At 34.7% G+C, this 22147-nt stretch overlaps 4 protein-coding genes across 4 annotated transcripts; 3 read left to right on the plus strand and 1 right to left on the minus strand.

Annotated features, from left to right (window-relative positions):
* The first annotated feature begins 4483 nt into the window (after positions 1–4483).
* On the plus strand, positions 4484–5803 carry LOC120416993 (fumarylacetoacetate hydrolase domain-containing protein 2). Its single transcript, XM_039578928.2, has 4 exons — positions 4484–4647; positions 4710–5103; positions 5166–5497; positions 5558–5803. Exons 1-4 carry the CDS (start codon positions 4496–4498, stop codon positions 5715–5717), a joined length of 1038 nt encoding a protein of 345 aa, XP_039434862.1. The 5' UTR covers positions 4484–4495; the 3' UTR covers positions 5718–5803.
* Positions 5804–9492: 3689 nt separating this feature from the next.
* On the plus strand, positions 9493–10607 carry LOC120417010 (dihydropteridine reductase). Its single transcript, XM_039578948.2, has 3 exons — positions 9493–9715; positions 9852–10372; positions 10459–10607. Exons 1-3 carry the CDS (start codon positions 9632–9634, stop codon positions 10559–10561), a joined length of 708 nt encoding a protein of 235 aa, XP_039434882.1. The 5' UTR covers positions 9493–9631; the 3' UTR covers positions 10562–10607.
* Positions 10608–16381: 5774 nt separating this feature from the next.
* Positions 16382–17185, minus strand: LOC120417013 (39S ribosomal protein L35, mitochondrial). Its single transcript, XM_039578950.2, has 2 exons — positions 17033–17185; positions 16382–16979 (listed from the first exon to the last, which is right to left on the minus strand). The coding sequence occupies exons 1-2, from the start codon at positions 17055–17057 to the stop codon at positions 16435–16437; spliced, it is 570 nt and encodes a 189-aa protein (XP_039434884.1). The 5' UTR covers positions 17058–17185; the 3' UTR covers positions 16382–16434.
* A 55-nt stretch (positions 17186–17240) lies between these two features.
* LOC120417015 (uncharacterized) lies at positions 17241–17821 on the plus strand. The gene is made up of 2 exons (XM_039578951.2): positions 17241–17425; positions 17511–17821. The coding sequence occupies exons 1-2, from the start codon at positions 17332–17334 to the stop codon at positions 17729–17731; spliced, it is 315 nt and encodes a 104-aa protein (XP_039434885.1). The 5' UTR covers positions 17241–17331; the 3' UTR covers positions 17732–17821.
* Positions 17822–22147: the final 4326 nt, after the last annotated feature.

A 22147-nucleotide genomic window follows, 5' to 3' on the forward strand; every position in this document is an offset into this window, starting at 1 on the left:
TCGGAAGAAAAAGAAGCAGCAAACTACTACACAGTGTCAATAAAACGTATCTGTTGAACTGAGAGTGCGGAATTAAAACAGCTACCCAAGTATGGAAAATTAAAATCTTGTACGATTTCTGACTAAAACAGCCGAAACAAATCCCTTTCCTATATTTCACAGTGTTTGAAACACTTCTTAACATTCCAACACCCAAGCCCTCAAAAAAATCGGAACGGTTACATCAACTCGTTGGATTTCGGCCATTACTCATCCAATCTAGACGATTGTTTTTGCCTTCCTCACCTCACTGAGGCAAGGCTATAAAATCACTCGAAAAATGAACTTCTTAAATACACCTCCTAGATATACCTTCACGTATACCTATCGACTCAGAATCAAATTCTGAGCAAATGTCTGTGGGGAAGTGTGTAGACATGATTTTTTTCCACACGATTATCTCAGAACTGACTGAACCGATTTTGGCCGGATCCGCCTTATTCTGTTCGTTTTGGGGTCCCCTAAGACCCTATTAAATTTTATTCTGGTTAGTGAAGTACTTTTAAAGTTATGCCATGAAAAAGTTTTTTTGTAGCTACAAAAAAGGGTGATTTTTGCATAACCTCAAAGGCCGGATCTTTTTGCTGCCGCGCGAGAGTCGCGCAGCATGCGTAGGGATTTGGGTCTGACCACGCGGGGGATTGGCAGCCACACCCCCTTGCATGCGTATCGCCCGGTTGCCACATTGCTTAAGCAGTGTCTGCGTCTCTTCGGGACAAAGTCTGTATTAATTATGTTGCTGAATACATCATTTTGTCTCGACAAAGATTTACACGAACTTTTTACTGAAATATACAACTCATAGGACATTGTGGCAGTGCGTGGCCGAATGGTTACGCTGTCCGCTGTCCGCTGTCCGCTTTGTCCGCTCCAACCTTCCATCGGATGAGGAAGTAAAATGTCGGTCCCGGCCTTGGTTGTTGTTAGGCCGTTAAGTCATTCCAGGTGTAGGAGTCGTCTCCATGCCATAAGTACAAACAACACACCAAACCAAGCCTACTCCGGTAGAATCGCTGGCGGCGGTTGGACTCGCAATCCAAAGGTCGTCAGTTCAAACACTGGGGTGGAAGGTTCCTTGGAGTAGAAAGAGGTTTGGGCGCTCTCCCCATTCAAGCCTTCGGACTCCTAGGTTCGAGCAGAAACTTGCAATAGAGACCACAAAAGACCCGGGGGTCGTTAATGTGGATGGTTTGATTTTCTTTTTTTTTTTTTTTGAGGACATTGTTTACTAAGACTAGGGGGACAGCATGCAATTCCATCGTGCACGTAATGTTGGCATATCAGCACTTTTAAATTCAATTACAGCCCCCCTTTCTCTTTTATTTTGGATTTTTTTTAAATAAAATAAAAAAATTAAATAAAAAAAAACTCTTGAATTAATTTGTGAATACAACCTAAAATACAACATGAATGTGAGGAAGGCACCAACCACCTTAAGGTGGATTAAGTAACGTTTTTTTTTAGAGATTTGTATGGATATCTAGATGAGTCTAGAATTTTGCAGAACTCGGTTTGATCAAATCTGTATTGTCTGCGACCGGAAACATCGTTCCACATTTTTTTTTACAGGTCCATCAGATATTACAAATTTGATCATTTTTTTAGGCTTGAGCGTTCGTGTAAGTTTGACATACGTTGGGTGTTTCAGTGTTAATTCAATCTTCTATTTTAAACTTCGAAATGTGTGAAGATCGTCCTTTTTTTCAATATTTGGCAGGTAGTTTAGTAGGTATTTTTTTGAATTATTTCCATCTAATTAGGCCGTCGTGAATATTTTCCAAAGTTTATTCCGGCCCCTAATCCAATCCAGATCATCCGAGCTGATAAAGTTTAGAAAAACTCGGCACAAAAAATAAGAGGCGAGTTTTTTTTCTCCAAAACTATAAAATATTTATGGAAATAGAAGTCTATGTAGGCCGGGGAGGGGGGGGGGGGGGTTGAACATTTGAATTTAATGAAAAAAATGTTTTGAAATGCATTTTACACCTGTCCAGTTGTTTTTCTATCATAAGTAAAAACAATTTTTTTGCGGAAAAAAAGTTTTTGCGGTGCTTCACTTTGAATTTTATGTTAAAAGCGAAAAAAAAACTTGAAAACTATTTTCATTTTTTTAAGGGATATTTTTTGGTCTTTCTATCACTTTCGGAAGTTTCATTAAGATATTTCATGATTTGAGCAAGCTAGATTCATTATTGTAATTTTCCCACGTGCAAAGCAAACTTTCGTTATGTTTATGGTTTAAATTTTGGGAGAAGACTCCAATAATTTGTTCCGTTTGCATGATGAAGCCGGAATTCGATATTTCGCATTGAAAAAAAACAAATACTTGCAATAAAATTGTTCCCATTATTGAAAAAAAAATCTTTTGAAAATCGATGGTGGCACTCGTTTTTTTTTCATTTTTTTTTAAATTTTTCAATCTCAGTCAGTTTTGACCAAATGCGATCGAAATTAATTTTGAGCAGTTGAATAGTATTTTTTGGTCGGAAATTACATTCTTTTTCTGTCTCTAAAATTACGAAACGGGATACTTTTCACTATCAAAAATAACAGATTCGAAAAGAAACACTTTTCAAAACAAATGCTTAACCTTTCAATATTTGTTACAAAAAGTAATACTTTCAACAATATTTTGGTTTAACCCTCTACTGCCCATTTTATTTTTTGTTTTTCCCGTGTTCAGGAGGTCATTTTGAGCAACTTTTGTTCTACGAAAAACTGTACTTCTCTTGTTTTATGTTTTTCTTGTTTCATTTTTAGGTATTTTAGTTTTTTTTTAGAATTTATCTTGTTTAGTTAATGTTTGTTTTGGTAGTATTTGGCCTATTCTACCACCTCCTATCACTACATTTTGCCTTTCTAATTTTTTTCATTTTTTACAGTCACTTTTTCAATTTTTTGCTTGTTTCTCACATTTTCTGCTATATAATGGCACCATTATCAATTAAATCTTTGTGGCATAATCTGGGATACTACGAATAATATTTCTTTTTACTTAAAATATAGGGAAAAACACAGCCAAAGTTGACACCTAAAAAAACATTTAAAAAAATATTAGCTAAGTCACATAAAGCAAGAAAATTTTAGGGTTACAGTTCAGCCCTAAAAATTTCTAAAATTTTAAACGGTTAAACGGTGGATTGACTAGACTCATGGACATTTGTTTTTCAGCGCTCGTCATATTTATCCAACTCGGTGAACCTCGTTGAATAAATGCATTTCCCAGTTGGATAAATACAACGAGTGCTGAAAAATCGAGTTTTGCATCGAGTTTCAAACAACTTTTTTTTTCAATTCCGTAAAACACTTCGAATGGGTTTGAATGGGCGTTCATGTGTTTAGTCAATTCATTACGTCAAACAATCTTGAAAAGTGTTGTTGAAAAATCTTGAAAAAGTTGTTCAACTTTGTAGCACTCTTGTATTTTTTCGATTCTGTTATTTTTGGTCGTCCCGAATAATCAGGGGGCAAAAACATTTTCTTTTCAGTTGAGTTAAATTTTTAATGAGAAATTTAAGTGCAATCAACTGAAATCAATTCAAAATACATTCCCCTTGGTAAATTCAAAAATATTTTGAATTTTAATTTTTTTAAAACACCTGAAGATAAAACATTTTTTTCCATCAAGGGACGTGCTATTCAAGTACCTAAAGTTCTTCGTTATGATGGTTATCCTTGTAGTATTTACACTGCATCACTTTAAATTTTTAGTAAAGCATTAGTTAACAACAATAATTGCTCAAAAATTGATCACGATGTAACACACACCTGAAAGGTACTCCAAAACATAGCATAAACTGTTATTTAACAATAAAACCGAATTGAATTGAATTTTTGTCTGATTTTAACATACATTCGGAGTCAGATAACTAGATTTTTTTAAATATGATTGTCAAACTTATTCAACAAGCATGATAAATTTATAGTTCACTCTGTTTAGAGAAAAATTTGAAAAAAATCTACCCACTCACAAGGTAAATTTTCCTCAAAATGGATAAATAGCGTATGGAATGAGCCTTCCCAGTCAACTCAATCGGAATTCTGAAACGGAATGCGATTCGAATCGTTTACGTATTCCGTTTCAAACGCAACAACCGGTACGTACACGGAATCGGTTTGAGTTAACTTGGTTGCTTTGCTAACAAATTGTGTTTCTTTAACTTTAAGCCAAGACACAAACCCCCCGCCCTGCGTGCGTATTCATCCATGTGGGATTCGCGTGAACATCTTTCATTCTCTCTCACCTCCCTTCTGTTACTCAACAGTATATTTGTTTTGATTCGATAACACGGCGCTTCAAGAGAACCATCAATATCTACAGACCACCAAAGGCAAATATTCATAAAGTTGTTCGATAAGTAAGTATTTGTACCAGTTCTCAAGTTGCAGAGTGTGATACTAAAAATAAACGAACTCGAATGTATGACCTCTCTGCTGTTTCCAGCCTACGCTTAAAATGAACCTAGTCAGAAGTTGCTCCTTTGCACTGCCACTTGGCCGCAGTATCATTTGCGGCTCGAAGAGATCAACCAGCAGTTCAGCGAATTTGCTCTGCGGCTCGTCTTCTTATCATATCACAGCTGCTGATAACAAACAATTGCCTAGAAGGTAACGCAAATATTTGTGAAATTCGTGCAAATTTTCAATTGGTTGAATGTTTTGAATTTCAGACATTTCTCCCAATCGTCACGAAGCAACATGAAGTTTGTGCAATTCACGACCGGTTCCAGCGAGCAGCATTTGGGGGTGCTGTCTCAGGATGGCAGCAAAATCTCCGACATCTCCGAGCACTTTAGCAGCGATTTGAAGGCTCTCATCCGGTCCGGTGCCGCGCTGGAGGCCATCAAGCAGAAGGCGGCCCAAGCCAAGCAACTGTCCGCGAAGGACGTGACGCTGCTCTCGCCGGTGACCAATCCGCAGAAGATTCTGTGCGTTGGACTGAACTACCGCGGCCACTGCGAGGAACAGAACAAACCGATCCCCAAGGAGCCGATGTTCTTCAGCAAGTACGCCACGGCCATCGTCGGACCGTACGACGGAGTCATTGCGCACAAAATCACCGACGTAAGTTTGCTTTCGATCAACCCAGAGTGACGTCACCCCTTAACTCAACTTAATTGCTCCAGCAAATCGATTGGGAAGTGGAGCTGGCGGTCATCATCGGCAAGGAGGCCAAGCACGTGTCCCGGGCCAACGCGATGGACTACGTGTTCGGCTACACCGTGGCGCAGGACATCTCCGCCCGGGACTGGCAAAAGACGCGCAACGGAGGACAGTTCCTGATCGGCAAGTCGATGGACAGCTTCTGTCCGCTGGGTCCGGCGGTGGTGCACAAATCGCTGGTGGCCGATCCGCACAACCTGGTCATTACGTGCTCCGTCAACGGGGTGCAGAAGCAGAAGGGCAACACCAGTGAGTTGGTGTTCCGGATTGACGACATTATCGAGCGGGTTACGCAGTAAGACGAGTCAACTTTAAGTTGCTAAACATCAAATGCATTCGTCAATTTAAATTTCAGATCAATCACCCTGCTGCCGGGGGATGTGATTTTGACGGGGACGCCGGCCGGCGTGGGAATGCATCGCAGTCCACCAGAGTTCCTGAAGGTTGGGGACGTGATCGACAGCGAGATCGAGTCGCTTGGCAAGATTAAGAACAGTGTCGTTGCCGATAAGTGAAGAGTGTTCAGGAAAAGAATTGACGTGAAATGTTGTTATTAAAAGCCGCCAATAAAAGTTTTAACTTTTCTTTATTTTGAAAAATAGATCATTGAAACTTTTTCCATGCATTCTCTATGTCAAAAGAAGCCATTTTGCATCATTAGTCATACTAGGCTCCAAACAATTTTGCGGGCTGGTCATCAAAATGGGCCTTTGGATATTCAAAAATCTTCGTCTTGAGAAGGGATTTCCGATTTTTTTGGTGGCTTCAGCAAAGTTATATGTTATGATTTGGATTTTTTCAGAAAAAAGGTACCTACACCAAAAAATCATTTTTAAATTCGACTTTTTATCACTAGAATTTGTATCCCCAAAATGGGTGTACCCCATTTGGCATAATGGACATTTGGCATAACGGGGTTTCAAGAAGGACGTTTGGCATAATGGACTTTTGGCATAATTGGTCCAAGACACCAGGGACGTTTGGCATAACTCATTCAAAAACCATCTAGGACTTTTGGTATAATGGACGTTGGGCATAATTATTTCTAGTTTTTATTTTATAAGTATTTCTCTTTTTTACGAATGAAAATGTATTGTTTATTTACCTTTTTATATAACTTTATTAAGAGATTATTATTTTTTTTTTCGAAAAATTAGGCATCTCTATATTTTTTCCCCAATAGTAAATTGACTCTTTTTTGAAAAATTCACAATAAATCTTTTTAATGAAATTTGATATTTTTATTGAAAATTTAGTTTAAAGAAGGAAATATCTCTTGTTAGCTTTACATTTTTTCTCTTTCAATATAGTTAGCAATAATATTTTTTGAACAAAATTTTCCCTTCTTTTATATGAAATTCAACTTAAAGATGAAAAAACCTCTTCAAATCTTCGACAACTGAGCTGTTATACTGCAATTTTCCCTTATTTTGATCATAATTTAACGTGAAGAAGGAAAAATGTCCAAATAAATCCACATTTTTCCCTTCTTTTTTCAAATTCAATCTAAAGAACACCCAAAACTGGGCAGCACTCGTCCGACACGAGAGTTTACAGATACAGAGAACACAGTTTTAGATACCGAGAGAATTATGCCCTCGAGTCCATTTCAAGAAAAAGTTCATCCTTCAAAACAAAAAGTGTGTCTACGGGAATTGAACGAGGGACCTTTAATAGGATAACTCAATCACTAAACTGCCTTGGCCATAACAGCTTGGTGACACAAGAGTAGTCAGATGTCGATGTATGACCCATGTTGAAGATTTACTGTTTTAATGAATTAATGAAATTAATAGTTTTGCAGATTTCGATTTTACTTTTCTTTGAATATTTTGCAATTTAGTTTTTTTTTATATAATTTTCCCATATTTTTTATATACAACTTGAGAAGGGAAATTCTCTTATAGATGTACTCTTTAAACATTTCTATCATTTTTGCAATTTTTTTCTCTGTTACTTTATTTTTTTTTTTTTTGCAATAAAGTTGTTTATGCAATTCTTCCTTCTTGAAGGGACAATTGTTTATGCAATTCTCCCTTCTTGAAGGGACAATTGTTTAAAAAAAATTGCTAGTTAAAATTTTTTTTGAATAGAAGTAGGTGAAAAACATAAAAATAATGCGATTGTCAAACATTTGAAGAGTGGCAAAATGTGAATCTTTAAAGAGACTTTTCCTTCTATAAGTTGAATTTTATATAAAAGAAGGGAAAATTTCATTAACAAACTCAATTGTCAAATATTCAAAACATATTTTTTTTTAGAGATTTTCCCTTCTAAAAGTTGAATTTAAATTTAAAATAAAAGAAGGAAAAATTTCATAACAACTTATTTGCCAAATATTTAAAGAAAGAAAAATGTGCATCCCTCATTAAGGTTGAATATTAAAGAAGGGAAAATTGCATAAAAAACAATAATTGCAAAATATTGAAAAAAAAAAAACAAAAACTGCACATCTTTTGAGAGATTTTACCTTCTTTTAGTTTTAAAATAAAAGAAGAGAAAATTGCTTTAAAAATATTAATTGCATTTCTTTAAAGAAGAGCAAAATGTACATACATTCTTCAGGTTGATTTCAAAAAAGGAGAGAAAAGGGAAAATAGCATAAAATCTTACATTTATTTGTTAGTTGAATTTAAAATAATAGAAGGAAAATTTAATACAAAAAATTAGCTGCAAAGTACTTCAAAAGAACAAAAAACCCCCCCCCCCCCCCCCCCCTCTTTAAAATCGGTTCGAAAAATCAGAGGGCAAAAAAAATATTTAAAAAAAAAACTTCAATTTTTTAAAGGAAATATAAGTCCAACCGTGTGGATCAATCGGACCGCGCACTGGCTCACAATCCAGAGGTTGCTGGTTCGAATCCCGCGGCGGGCGCTCTAAAATTCTTTGTGTAAACATAGGTATTCGGCGCCGTCGCTCCGTGCCATACTTTCATACACTTAGGAGCCCAGGGCGGCGAAGTCCTTGTAGTTAAAAAGGAAGACACTAGTGGTTGGTACTAGCAATGGTGGCCGACAGCTATAAAGTCAACTTCGTTTATAAGTCCAACCAACTAAAACAATTAGAAATGCATTTTTCTGTGTTTAAAATCATATTAAGCATGTCTGGGATCGAGCAATTTTTTTTTAAATTTTTGTGGAATTCCAATGTACAGCACCACAAAAAGTTTTTTTTTCGGCGAAAAAAAAATCTCTTCAATACTTGGATATTTTGAAAACTAATGATTGCAAAACAACAGGGCAGGTGTAAAATGCACTTTAAAACACTTTTTTCATTCAAATGTTGAGACCATGGCTTGTAATTTAAATTTTTTTATTTTTTTATTTTTTATCTATTTCTTACTCCGTTGCAACGTTACGGAGCGATTGATGCGGCAAAAGAAAAGTTCAACTTAAAATTAGTGTTACAAAATCACTAGGTACTTGTAGAAAATTCAATTTCTATTCCGAATCTGTAATAATACTTATTTTTTGAATGGTTTTGATATCACAGTGTATCCTTTTCAATGAATTCAATTTAATTTAAAATATTGTTTTCTTTTTTCGAATACTTTTCATTTTTGTTTACTCTTCTTTATAATTATTTAAAATCTATCTTGTGTAACCTTTTTCAGTTCTTCTACACAGTTTATCCTACTTTAAAGTCTCATCTTCTATTGAATCATTTACTTTAATAATCTTTATCATCCTGCTACTGTACTGTAACGAAGACCGTTTATAATCCATTTATAATAAGTATAATGATATATTATAACACTTAACACATCCTACACAACACCAATGCAATCATAAATCGGAGCGTTTGGTACGGTATGTCCACGCATCCTTCCTCCCCTGTTGATTCTACGAAATGTTATCCGTTCTCAGAATATTCTCTGCGGTAAACAGAACGCAGTAGGGCAGTACATTTTCGGGTTTTCTCGGATGTACTGCAATTATTAATATTGACAATAAAAGTGCCAAGGCGTAATTTTATCACAAGACTTTCCAGCATTTTTTCATCGGACTGGCTGCGTTTGTGTTAGATTAGATTATGTTTTGGAATGGTTTTGATATCATACTAGACATATTTATTGGACTTAAAAAAAACTCCAAAATTGTTTGTACATTTCCAAACCCTACGCGTAACAAGTACGACCAGCTCGGGCACCCCTGACGATTCGAAGGCCGTCAAACAAAACCCCGCCGCCGAGAGAAATCGCAAAGTCTGGTCTGACGCTCTCTCTCACCACCATCGTCGGCTATGCTCGCCACCCCAGACTCCATACCAACTTGTTGAATGTGAAGTAAATCGCAGCGCAATCACTTGGCAACTACTGACGCTCGGAAGCGGTCGATACTCTGGCACTTTTTCCTCACTCCGTGTGTGTGGCAGCTCTATTTCTCACGCATTTGCACAATAGTTATATTTGCTAATTTTTCCCGTTATCATGGTCAACGGTAAGGTGCTAATCTACGGCGGACGTGGCGCCCTCGGCGCAACCTGTGTCCAGTACTTTAAGAACAACAACTGGGTAAGAAAATCCTTGGGCGAGTTCCTTTCACTTTTATTTCGGTGGTCGAAATTCCATCACGATCGACACTCGTATACGTAACAGTTCAGCTTGGTTCCGGATTACTAATCTCGTTTTGATCTCTCTTCCGCGACAGTGGGTTGGCTGTATCGATCTGGCGGAGAATGAGTCGGCGGATTGCAACATCGTGGTCGAGCGTGACGCCGACTGGGTGACCCAGGAGCAGGGCGTCCTCTCGAAGGTGGAGTCCTCGCTGAATGGGGACAAGTTGGATGCGGTCATCTGCGTTGCGGGAGGTTGGGCCGGCGGCAATGCCAAGAAGGACCTCGCCAAGAACTCCGACCTGATGTGGAAGCAGTCGGTGTGGTCGTCGGCCATTTCGGCCACCGTCAGCGCCAACCACCTCAAGGCAGGAGGTCTGCTCGCCCTGACCGGAGCCAACCCGGCCCTCGCCGGAACGCCCGGCATGATCGGGTACGGAATGGCCAAGGCTGCCGTCCACCAGCTGACCAAGAGTCTCGCCGGCAAGGATTCCGGCCTGCCGGAGAACGCGCTGGTAGTTTCGATCCTGCCCATCACGCTCGATACGCCCATGAACCGCAAGTGGATGCCGAACGCCGACTTTGGAACGTGGACGCCGCTGGAGTTCATTGCCGAGTGAGTCACGAAAACTGGTTTCTCTCTCTTCAGACTCAGACAGGGGGTTTTACACCTGCAACATGTTTCATTCTGCCTTGTTTCAGACTGTTCCACAAGTGGACCACCGGCTCGGACCGCCCCACCAACGGAAGTCTCGTCAAGCTGGTCACCGAGAACGCCAAGACCGAGCTCGTGTTTGCCGAATAAGTTGTTGACTGAGTGCTTTTTGTTGTTTTTGTTAGAATCTCTATTTTTTTAAAATCATTCCTTAATTGCAATATACACACATGAACGTAATGCTCTCTCTGAAACAAAAAAAAACGGCTTATCTTTTGTGCGCTCTGCTGGTGGTGTTATCAATCCGAAACTTTCAGGCACGGTGTTATCAGTTCTAATTGGTGTCTCATGCTCTGCTCCGACAAATAACTAATTAAGTTCTAGAGATGTCTCGTTCTAATTACCGGTAGCATTGATCTGGATCCGTGACTTGTTGGAAAACGGTTTTAATTGCAACGAAATCAACCGAAAGCCTTCAAGCCCTCGGTTCTGCTTGAGTGGCTAGTGGTAGACTTGAGTATGTGACCTTTGGAAACGTTCCGTGAGAAGCGGTAATTGGATGGTTTTTGGGTTAGTAGGCGCAAGCGTGGTTTAGAAAAATAATCGTTTACTTATCGTGACTTTGTGGTGAACGCATGTAGTTTTATATTTATAGGAAGGGCATTGCTTGCATTATTTATCGATTATCATTTGATAGGGTATTCAGAATTGTTGAAATTCTAACAGGAACAAGAATGATTATAACTTTATTAGTTTGAAGAATGTTTACGAGCCTAAACAGCAATAAATGCCCTTCCACGTGTTAGCCGTCCGACTTGTGGTATCGCGGTTTTCGGCAAGCCATCAAAAGCATACTAAGGACAATGAAATGATTTTGAAGAGTAAATTGCGGAATCTAGAGTTTTCAACCAAATAAGCTCCAATTTTGTATTAGTGTCCCTATGGGTACCCTCTACAAGGTGGCCCTTTTCCAGCCGGATCCGAGCAATATCGAAAAACGACCCACCCTATGCATACAAAATAAATAACTAAAAAAATCTAAAAAATCACAAATTCAAAGCAAGTTTGCATACAAAATAAATAACTAAAAAAATCTAAAAAATCACAAATTCAAAGCAAGTTTAGAAATAAAATAAAGACAAAATTTAATAATTTGAAAATTCTAAAATTAAGCCTCTACAACCCATCCCCGCCTTTAGACGGCCTTCGATCTGAAAAATCGCCAAAAATCAATTTTTCAACCAATTTTTGATCTGAGCAATTCTCTGAGATTTCGGTCATTCGATTTTTTTTGTATTTTTTAATCCGGCTGAAACTTTTTTGGTGCCTTCGGTATGCCCAAAGAAGCCATTTTGCATCATTAGTTTGTCCATATAATTTTCCATACAAATTTGGTAGCTGTCCATACAAAAATGATATGTGAAAATTCAAAAATCTGTATCTTTTGAAGGAATTTTTTGATCGATTTGGTGTCTTCAGCAAAGTTGTAGATATGGATATGGACCACACTGAAAAAAAATGATACACGGTAAAAAAAAATTGGTGATTTTTTTATTTAACTTTTTGTCACTAAAACTTGATTTGCAAAAAAACACTATTTTTAATTTTTTTTATTTTTTGATATGTTTTAGAGGACATAAAATGCCAACTTTTCAGAAATTTCCAGAATGGGCAAAAAATCTTTGACCGAGTTATGATTTTTTGAATCAATACAGATTTTTTCAAAAAATCGAAATATTGGTCGCAAAAATTTTTCAACTTCATTTTTCGATGTAAAATCGAATTTGCAATCAAAAAGTACTTTAGTGAAATTTTGATAAAGTGCACCGTTTTCAAGTTAAATCCATTTTTAGGTGACTTTTTTGAAAATAGTCGCAGTTTTTCATTTTTTTAAAATAGTGCCCATGTTTGCCCACCTTTGAAAAAAATATTTTTGAAAAGCTGAGAAAATTCTCTATATTTTGCTTCTTCGGACTTTGTTGATACGACTCTTAGTTGCTGAGATATTGCCATGCAAAGGTTAAAAAACAGGAAAATTGATGTTTTCTAAGTCTCACCCAAACAACTCACCATTTTCTAATGTCGATATTTCAGCAACTATAGGTCCGATTTACAATGTTAAAAGATAAAACATTCGTGAAATTTTCCGATCTTTTCGAAAAAAAATATTTTCAAAAATTTTAAATCAAGACTAACATTTCAAATGGGCGTATTATTGAATGTTTGGCCCGTTTGAAATGTTAGTCTTGATTTTAAATTTTTGAAAATATTTTTTTCGAAAAGATAGGAAAATTTCACGAATGTTTCATGTTTTAACATTGTAAATCGGACCATTAGTTGCTGAAATATCGACATTAGAAAATGGTGAGTTGTTTGGGTGAGACTTAGAAAACATCAATTTTCCTGTTTTTTAACCTTTGCATGGCAATATCTCAGCAACTAAGAGTCGTATCAACAAAGTCCGAAGAAGCAAAATATAGAGAATTTTCTCAGCTTTTCAAAAATATTTTTTTCAAAGGTGGGCAAACATGGGCACTATTTTAAAAAAATGAAAAACTGCGACTATTTTCAAAAAAGTTACCTAAAAATGATTATAACTTGAAAACGGTGCACTTTATCAAAAAATCACTAAAGTACTTTTTGATTGCAAATTCGATTTTACATCGAAAAATGAAGTTGAAAAATTTTTGCGACCAATATTTCAATTTTTTGAAAAAATCTGTATTGATTCAAAAAATCATAACTCGGTCAAAGATTTTTTGCCCATTCTGGAAATTTCTGAAAAGTTGGCATTTTATGTCCTCTAAAACATATAAAAAAATAAAAAAAATTAAAAATAGTGTTTTTTTGCAAATCAAGTTTTAGTGACAAAAAGTTAAATAAAAAAATCACCAAATTTTTTTTACCGTGTATCATTTTTTTTCAGTGTAGTCCATATCCATACCTACAACTTTGCTGAAGACACCAAATCGATCAAAAAATTCCTTCAAAAGATACAGATTTTTGAATTTTCACATATCATTTTTGTATGGACAGCTACCAAATTTGTATGGAAAATTATATGGACAAACTAATGATGCAAAATGGCTTCTTTGGGCATACCGAAGGCACCAAAAAAGTTTCAGCCGGATTAAAAATTACAAAAATTAAAATTAAAGAAAAAAGACCGATTCCGTAGAGAACTGCTCATCTTTAAAAAGCATTTGAAAGAAGAACTCTTAAAATTTTAGAAAATTTTAGGGTTGGTTTTTCGTAGAACAAAAGTTGCTCAAAATGACCTCCTAAACACGGGAAAAATAAAAATTCTCGAAAAAAATTTGGGTGGTAGAGGGTAGAAATTAAAATTAAAACAAATAAAAGTTTTTAATATTACAATTTTAAAAGATCAGAACATCCAAAATTCAATTTTTTTACGCTACAATTAAAAAAAAACAAAGAATATAAAATTTCTTCTTGCCATGATTTCAACATTTGAACGAAAAAAGTGTTTCAAAATTCAATTTATCAAATGTTGTTCAATCATTAACTTTGAAAATATCTAAGTAAACTAAGTAAACTTTTTGAGACACTGTGCATCGGAATTTATGAAAAAAAATCAAAATATTTTTCGGCAAGCACAAACATGCTTAAAATGATTATTAACGCAGGAAAATACATTTTGAAATGCTTTAAAATTTTGAAGCTTATTGAAAAAAAAAACTTTCAACATTATTTGCTGTAAAACTAAAAAATTAATCTTGAAATTTGAAAATTTAGAAACAGTTCGTACTTTACCGTCCAAAATCCTCGTAAAAACTTCCAGTCCAATCAAGAATGTTTCATCAAATCAAACCCTAAAGTCCAACACGCACCTTCCAAGAAAAGGGGTCAAGAAATTGCTTTACGAATGCCACAACAAAGGAGAGGGAACGATTTCTTGGGGCTTTTCTTTTCCCTCTCTTGCTTGCTTTCGCTGCTGCTGCTGCCCATTTCAAATTTTTCTTGACCGGTTCCTTCCGAAGTGCGTATACCACTTAAGATATGACTAAAACAACCTTTAACTTTTGTGTCAATAGATGGCGGCAAAAATGCCGGCATTTGAGAATTAAAAAAATCAATAGATTTGGAAAAAAGAAATTAGTGAATAATAAACTAAGGAATTAGGAATTTAATAATTAAAGTTGAGATTGAAAAACTGAAAAATATAAGAATTTAATAATTAAAGATTTATAAAATTAACTATGTATGTATTGTGATATTAGAATTTAACTGTTCTGCTTCCGGATGTACATTTGCAATTCAGAGATTTGGAGAACCTTTCAACTTGGAATTGAGATCAATTCATAAGCTTTTGCAGGGAGGGTACTTATTTCTAAGTTTGGATTTTGCTAGCTGAGAAGAAGAAAATTTAATAAAAATAATATTTATTTATTATTTTCAGATTTTGAGAATTTATAAATTTTGGATTGTAGGAATTATTTGAATTTGACAACTGAAGGATTAAAGAATAAAAATAAAAACTAAACGTTTTTTTTTATTTTAATTCAAGCATTTTAAAAAAAAATATTTTCGAATTAAAAAATAATTTTTTAAGGTTTTTTGTTGTAGAATTGAATTGATTTTTGGTTTTCTTAATTTAAAAAAATAAGTTACTGAATTATTGCATTTGCGTTTGTGAATTTGTGTCCTTATTTTCATATATCATTGGCATGTTGAATTTTTGAAAATTTTAAATGCTTTCATAGTTTTCCCCTAGGAATCTCAAGCGCGCGCAAACATAACTAACATATCCCTAATCGCCCCAGTTAGCAGTTTATTACTCTCATTTGTAATCCTATTAGGCCGATGCAAATATCTAAAAAAGTTTTTGTCTTTCGCCGAGGTCGAGGGGGGGGGGGGGGGCAAAAAAAATTAAAAAATATAATAATTGAAATTACAAGTCAGAATTTTATTATTTCACTGAAAATGCTATTGCAAACATAAGTTTAAAAAAAAATTAAGATTTGACGAAACATAATTTTGCGAAAAAATTGTTGTTGCGGTGTTGTACATCGAAAATTAACTAAAATTCAAAAGATTTTTTAATATAGGTGGGCAAAACCGCTCTTTTTTTGGAGCCGCTCTTTTTCGTTCGCTCATTAAAAAGATCGGCTCTTTTGAACGGCTTTTTCGCTCTTTATAAAAAAATGATGAAAGGCTTTTTTAAAGAACAGTGTGATTTTGTCTGTTTTTATTGGACTATTATACATTATTTAAATAAAAACTAAAAACGATAAGATTCGCTTAAAAATAATAGGTCTGTTTAAATTAAAAAAAAACTGATATTTTTTTAGAAAATATTCTGCGAACTCTTTTTTACATTCAGATTTGACCGATCAATTCTATAAATGCCAAAGTTAAATCGAGCAAGAGAATTATTTTTTTCCGAGATCTCATGGGATATTTAGTAGTTTTTTGGTTTTTGGTAACATTTAGAGTTACTCCAAAGAAAACTAGGAAATTGAAATTATGAGTTTAAAACATTAAAGTTGTGGGTAGGTATACATTCTATTTAGAGTAATTCAATGTATCTTGATGAGAATTTTGCAAAAGACCTCACAACGAAATATGATGATTCAGCTCTCAAAATGTTGGGAAATAGCTCATTTTAAACCTTCCATTATTTTTATTCTAAATATCATGAAAAACTACACTGTGGGACAATTTTGACAAATTTGGCATATAAGTTCAATTCTCAAAAGCAAATTTAATTGTGAAATTTGATGGAATTCCAATCAATTCATTCATAAACTTAAACATAGACATAAGTTTAAAAATCATTCCATTTTGGAACGGTTTTTTTAAACATTCCGAATTTCTGTCAGGTTTTGCAGAAAAATGAAATGAATGTAAAACGAGAACAGGCCATGGAGGGAGGTCGGGGTTTTGTCCATGTTACTTTCCATGCAGGTCGTTTCTTCGAAGCTAATTATTGAAAAAAAAAATTAAGTCCAATCAACTCAAATTTATTTCCATTTCTAACCGATCACACTTCCTAAAATCTCTCAATACTGCACCGGCTTCCTCCTCGTCTCGCGCAGCTCCTCCCGCGTATGATACGGCTCGTAGGGATCGTTAATGTAATGCTTCGGACGCTTCCAGTACTTGGTGACCATCTTATCCAACAGATGGGCCTGCTGCGAGTTGACCATCACATGCTGTCGCAGCCGCCGCTTCCGCGCCGCCGACTTCTTCCACATGTGCTTATGCCGGCCGGACATGGTCCGAATCCAACCGCCCCAGTCGAGCCGCTTGAAGCGCTTGATGACCGGCTTGACGCTCTTCCGCTTGCCCTTGACCATCGAGAACTTGATGACCGTTCGGGAGGGTTGCTGGCTTTGGACCGGCGAGACTAGGGCACTCTGCAGCGTAGAGTTGATGTTGGTCGGTTGGGCAGTAACGGTGAACGGGGTTCGCAGGGACCCTGAAGCATTGCCGATTCTAAGGAGGGTTGAGAAGCTTCGGGTTAGGGCACCGATGTCGGTCGCGGGCTTCGGAACGAGCCGGTTCACGGGTTGTGTACGAATTGCCTGAAGTCCCTGACGGATTGCTGTAAACAAACTTGTGAAATTCTTGTATTTAAAAGCAATTAAAACTTCTTACCAACTGATGCAACCGTACGCAACATTTTGACCACCTAAAAACTAAAATTCTTCAAAATTTTACGTGATTTCAAGCAAAAACACTTCCTCACGAGATTTTTGACAGTCGGCGGCGATCACATAACAACTAACGTGTTTCACGTCCTCCGAAAAACTCTACACACTGCCAAAAACAAGAGAACTGTCAGTTGGTGTGAAGGCAGCTGTGAAAGCTACCTCCATGTGCGCAGCAGTTTAAGATTTGTTTTGAACTGAGGCAGGCATAAATTTTCTGTAAATTTAAAGGATTTTTCATCAAAAATGGCTCAAGGAAAGCTGAAAGTTAAGAGCAAGCCTCCGGCCAACAACAAGAAGGCGGCCAACAAAAAGGGCAGTGCTTTCAGTAAGCGAAAGAGTGAGTATTTAACATTCAATACATTATCACAACAACATTCTCTAAGGTAGTTCAACCTATTCTTAACCAAAAATCAAAATTACAGACGCCCCCATCCAGTCCAAGAAGCACAAGTTCAAGGAGGACGCCAAGCTGAAGCTGGCCGTGTCGCGTACCGTGAACGAGAAGAACGAAGCCGACATCCGGAAGCTGGTGTACGAGGGCCAGAAGAACATGAGCCAGGCGCAGGAGGCGGTGATCAAGCACCACCAGCGGCAAGGAGAGGACGCGCAGCAGGCGGGATCTTCGGCGTCGTCTTCCAAGTGATTTGATTTAATTTTTGAGATAGATTTAAGATTGATTAATGTAAATAAGAATGTCATTGAAATAAAGATTAAACACTTCTTGAAACCAGCGGAATTAACATTGAAAATTAATTTACTGAGAAAATATTTCCCTTTTTAAAAAACATTATTGGGAGCAAACGGCTTTCGGATTTTTGAGTATAGTGTTGATTTTTTTTTTCTTGTATACAATTTATTAGACAGCAGTTCTATCTCACGGTAGTTGCTTTACAAATTTTGTGATATTATGTAACATGATAAATTGAAATAAAATAAACAAATACCAACAAGACGCATTCCCTCATTCAAATACAACTTCATTCGAATTAAAAACACCCATTTTTTTTAAATTTCGAATTATCACAGGTTCTATGAAAATTTCCCGGGAACAGGGTGACCACTCAAACCCATTTTCAAATTCCTGACTTTTCCAGTACCTCAAAAAATAGGTATTTCTTATCTGAAGAATGATTTCATTTCAAAGTCAATATAAACTATTGGACAAAATTTAATAAAAAATCAGACAATTCAAGTAAATAAATATAATTTCAATTTTTATTTTTAAAATAACCAAACATAAAGTTTTTTTTGAAACTTCGTTTCTACTGGCAGTGAAAATGATGATAACATTTTTTATCAAATCTTTAAATATCTTTTCACTTGATTACAGTTTTTTTTTCAAAGAATTTAAAAAAATCTATGAATTCGTTTAAAAGATGTTTTACCAAGATTCCCTTAAAATTTTATAAATTTTGCTATTTAATTTTATGAATCAATTTCGATTTATCGAAGTGCCAGTATTAAAATGTTCAATGTTCAATAAAAAACTTCAGTTTGACAACACTTCATATTAAACCACTTATTTCATACGAATGTTTCCTTAAAAAAAGTTCTCTAAACATATTTGTTATAACTTAAACAAAATCTTATTAATTTAATCAAGCCAATGCAAATTTTAATTTAATTATTCCCGCAAAAAAAAAACACACAAAGGTTTAAGGGAATCAAATATTTGGAAACAATATTTGAAATGACTGAATGAACATTTAAACAAATTGACCACCAATAAAAACTATGCCAAAATGAAGTTGGATTCATTTTTTAAATATTCAACCAATTTAACAAAATGTAACAGAATCAGAATCATAACTATACGCTGGTCATGTTGTTATTTGAAGCTATATGTTATGTTATCATTTGTTCGATAAACTTAGTAAAAAAAAACAATCTTTTTATTAATAAAAAAAATGGGTCATGCCATGCCACAGGCCACAATTATCATCTGAAATTTATTAGGATTTCTGACGTCTTATATTTTAAAAAGCCTTTTCATTCTCATATAAGCGGTATACGCACTTCGGAAGGAATCGGTCAAGAAAAATTTCAAATGGGCAACAGCGGCAGAGTAAGCAAGTCAGAGAGGGTGAAGAAAAGCCCCAAGAAATCGCTTTCTCTCCTTTGTTCTGCTGTTCGTAAAGCTGTTTCTTGACCCCTTTCCTTCCGATCAGCGTACTAGCCTATAGAATAAAATAAGGAAAGTAACCCTAAATTTAAAAGAGTGAAATTAATTTTAAAGTTATACAAAATATTTTAAAATTATTAAAATATTTTATAATTTTTAAACATGTATGCTTGGGCTTCCCGACTTTTCCCGACTTTTTAACAAAAAAATCACAAATTCCCGACTTTTTCCCGATTTTTCGTGGATTTTGGCGAATTCCAGACTTTCCCGATTTCCCGCCTTGAGTGGCCACCCTGCTGAAAGAATGATTCTGGAATAGACACTGTCAGGGTGACCACTCAATTCCCATTTTAAAATTCCCGACTTTTTCCGACTTTTCCAGAATCTCACATAACAGGTATTTCTTATCTTAAGAATTATTTCAAACAAAAACTGTATAAAAAAAAAAGTCAATGTCAATCATCAAAAACAAATTCTAAATAAATTAAAAAAAAAACTATTGAAATTTTTTGTAAAAACAGAAACATAACAACAAATTCCTAAAAAATACTTCAAAAATGGAAGCACTCATTATTTTGATTCAGAGTAGAAACAAAAAAATTCAATCAGTCATTAAAAAATAACCGAAAGCTTAACAATACTTTCAATTAAAAGTTAATTTTTAAATTTGGATAACGTATAGTTTTTGATTCTTCTTTTCAACTGGAAATTGCAAAAAGTTAAAGATAACTTAATTAAAAAAAAAATTTCATTTCATTTTATTTGCAATCAGAACATTTTAAAACTTGATTATTGTTATTATTCTTTCAAGAATTTAGAAAAACATCAAGGAATTCGTAAAAAAAAGTTTTTATCAGTTCCATTATCAATTTTGTAAATTTTGATATTGAATTTTAAATCAATGTTGTTTTATCTAGTTGTCAGTATCTGTTTTATTTCAATTTATTTGTGCAATGAAAAATTCATTTTGATGTGGTTTCATGTTTTACCACTTATTTTAAGTGAAATGATTGAACAGACATGTTCATCAAATATATTTGCAATAACTTAAATCAAATTTTCTTGGATTTTTTTTAGCAATTTCAGTACTTTTTCAAGTTTTTAAAATGTAAACAAGTTTTTCTGTTTTTTCATTCAGAACGAACAACGATTGGATTTTATTCGATAGTTAAGTTTTACGACAACTGATAAAGCATCTATAGTTATTTATCCATACTCACAAAAAAAAACAACTTAATAAATATAGTTAAATAATAATAAAGTATTATGCTAATTTGTGTCAAGTGCATCCTATATTTATTTGGATTTTAAATGCCTTAAAAATCCTTTTCATTTTCAAATAGATTGAAAATGTGAAAGGAACCTTAAATTTAAGTTATTAAAAAAGATTTAAGTGAATTTAATTTGAAAATTGTAATACATTTTTTTAAGAGTTAAAAAATAATTTTCTTACAAGTATGCTTAGGATTCCAGACTTTTCCCGACTTTTTAATAAAAAAAATCGCAAATTCCCGACTTTTTCTCGATGTTTTGCGGATTTTTTTCGAATTCCCGACTGTTTCCCGACTTTTTCCGATTTCCCGGCCTGAGTGACCACCCTGCAGACACGCTATCCATAAACAAACATAAACTTTGAAAAATATTTGCAACGGCCTAAAATGTTTGAAATTTTGATTTTTTAGTTTAATTTTTTTTTTAGTTTAACAATTTTCAATTTTGTGATTAACTTTAAAAAATATATTTATTTACTATTTTTTTTAATTTTTTTAATGAAAAAAATATTTTTTTAAATTTTTTTTTCATATTCTTAAAAAAATGATTTTTTAAACTTTTTTTTTCGTAAATTACAGTCCAGACTCGAAATTTTAAAATATTTTTTTTATTCCCTGTCTATTTTTTTTCATTTTCGAGCACTAAAAAGTGAGTTAATTTTTTTTTTGTTTTATTTTTCCCCTCATTAAGTTTTTTTTTTAATTTTAAGAAATTGATTTTTATTGTTTTTGGAATTTTAAATGTTTTTTTTAAATGTTTTTGATTTTCTACTGTTTTTTTCCGTACATTACAGTCCAGACTTGATTATCCGAAAGCCTTGGATTTTTTTAAAAGAATGTTTAGATCCAAGATGGCGGTGATGAAATATTTAATAAATGCAATTGGTAATCTGCCGTTCTACGCATAATTGTCCCATGTTCAAAAAAGTGCAACTGAGAAAAACGCGATTGAAATTTTTCGATCGATTTCTGTGTTTCTACGCATAATTGTCCCGTGGGTTCATATTCGTCCGATGTGTCCCCAATCGCCCCAGTTAGTAGTTTATCACTCTTACTTATGATCCTCTTGCTATACAGTATGTAAACAAAACTCATTGCTTCGTATCACTAATGATTCTATGAAAGAAAATACTTGATGGGACAATTATGCGTAGAAGTGTAACGATGGGACAAACAGACTTGGTGTTGTTTTTGATGAGTTTCCGAACAAAGTACCAGATTTCATGTGTTTTTCTTAAAGCATACGTCAAACTAAACTTAAAAATGTAAAAAAGTCAAAATCTTCCAAAAATGACATTGGACAATTGGGTCCTAAAATGAAGCTTAGATTGCTGATATTATTGTTTACAGCGAAAAAGCTTATTTTTCTGAGTACAATGACCCTTTGTACGACCACAAAGTGTTTAAAATGGATTTTTAAATCAATTTTGAAAAATTAACCTCGTGGTCCTTCTTGACAGAAAAGCTCCTACTTGACAGCTCGTTCCAAGGGGACCATAGTTGATCCATCGAAAAAATGTTGTCTTGTCAAAAAAAAAATGTTGCATTAAAATGAAAAAAAAAAGATTAGAAATGGGTTTTAATCGTGTTTTTTACCGTTGTACATGAAAATTGACATAGGGCTTTAGTACCCAATTATGCTTAGAACGGCAGTAATGGAGTATCG

The sequence above is a fragment of the Culex pipiens genome, chromosome 2 (genome assembly GCF_016801865.2).
Source record: "Culex pipiens pallens isolate TS chromosome 2, TS_CPP_V2, whole genome shotgun sequence".
NCBI classification, from domain to species: Eukaryota; Metazoa; Arthropoda; class Insecta; order Diptera; family Culicidae; genus Culex; species Culex pipiens.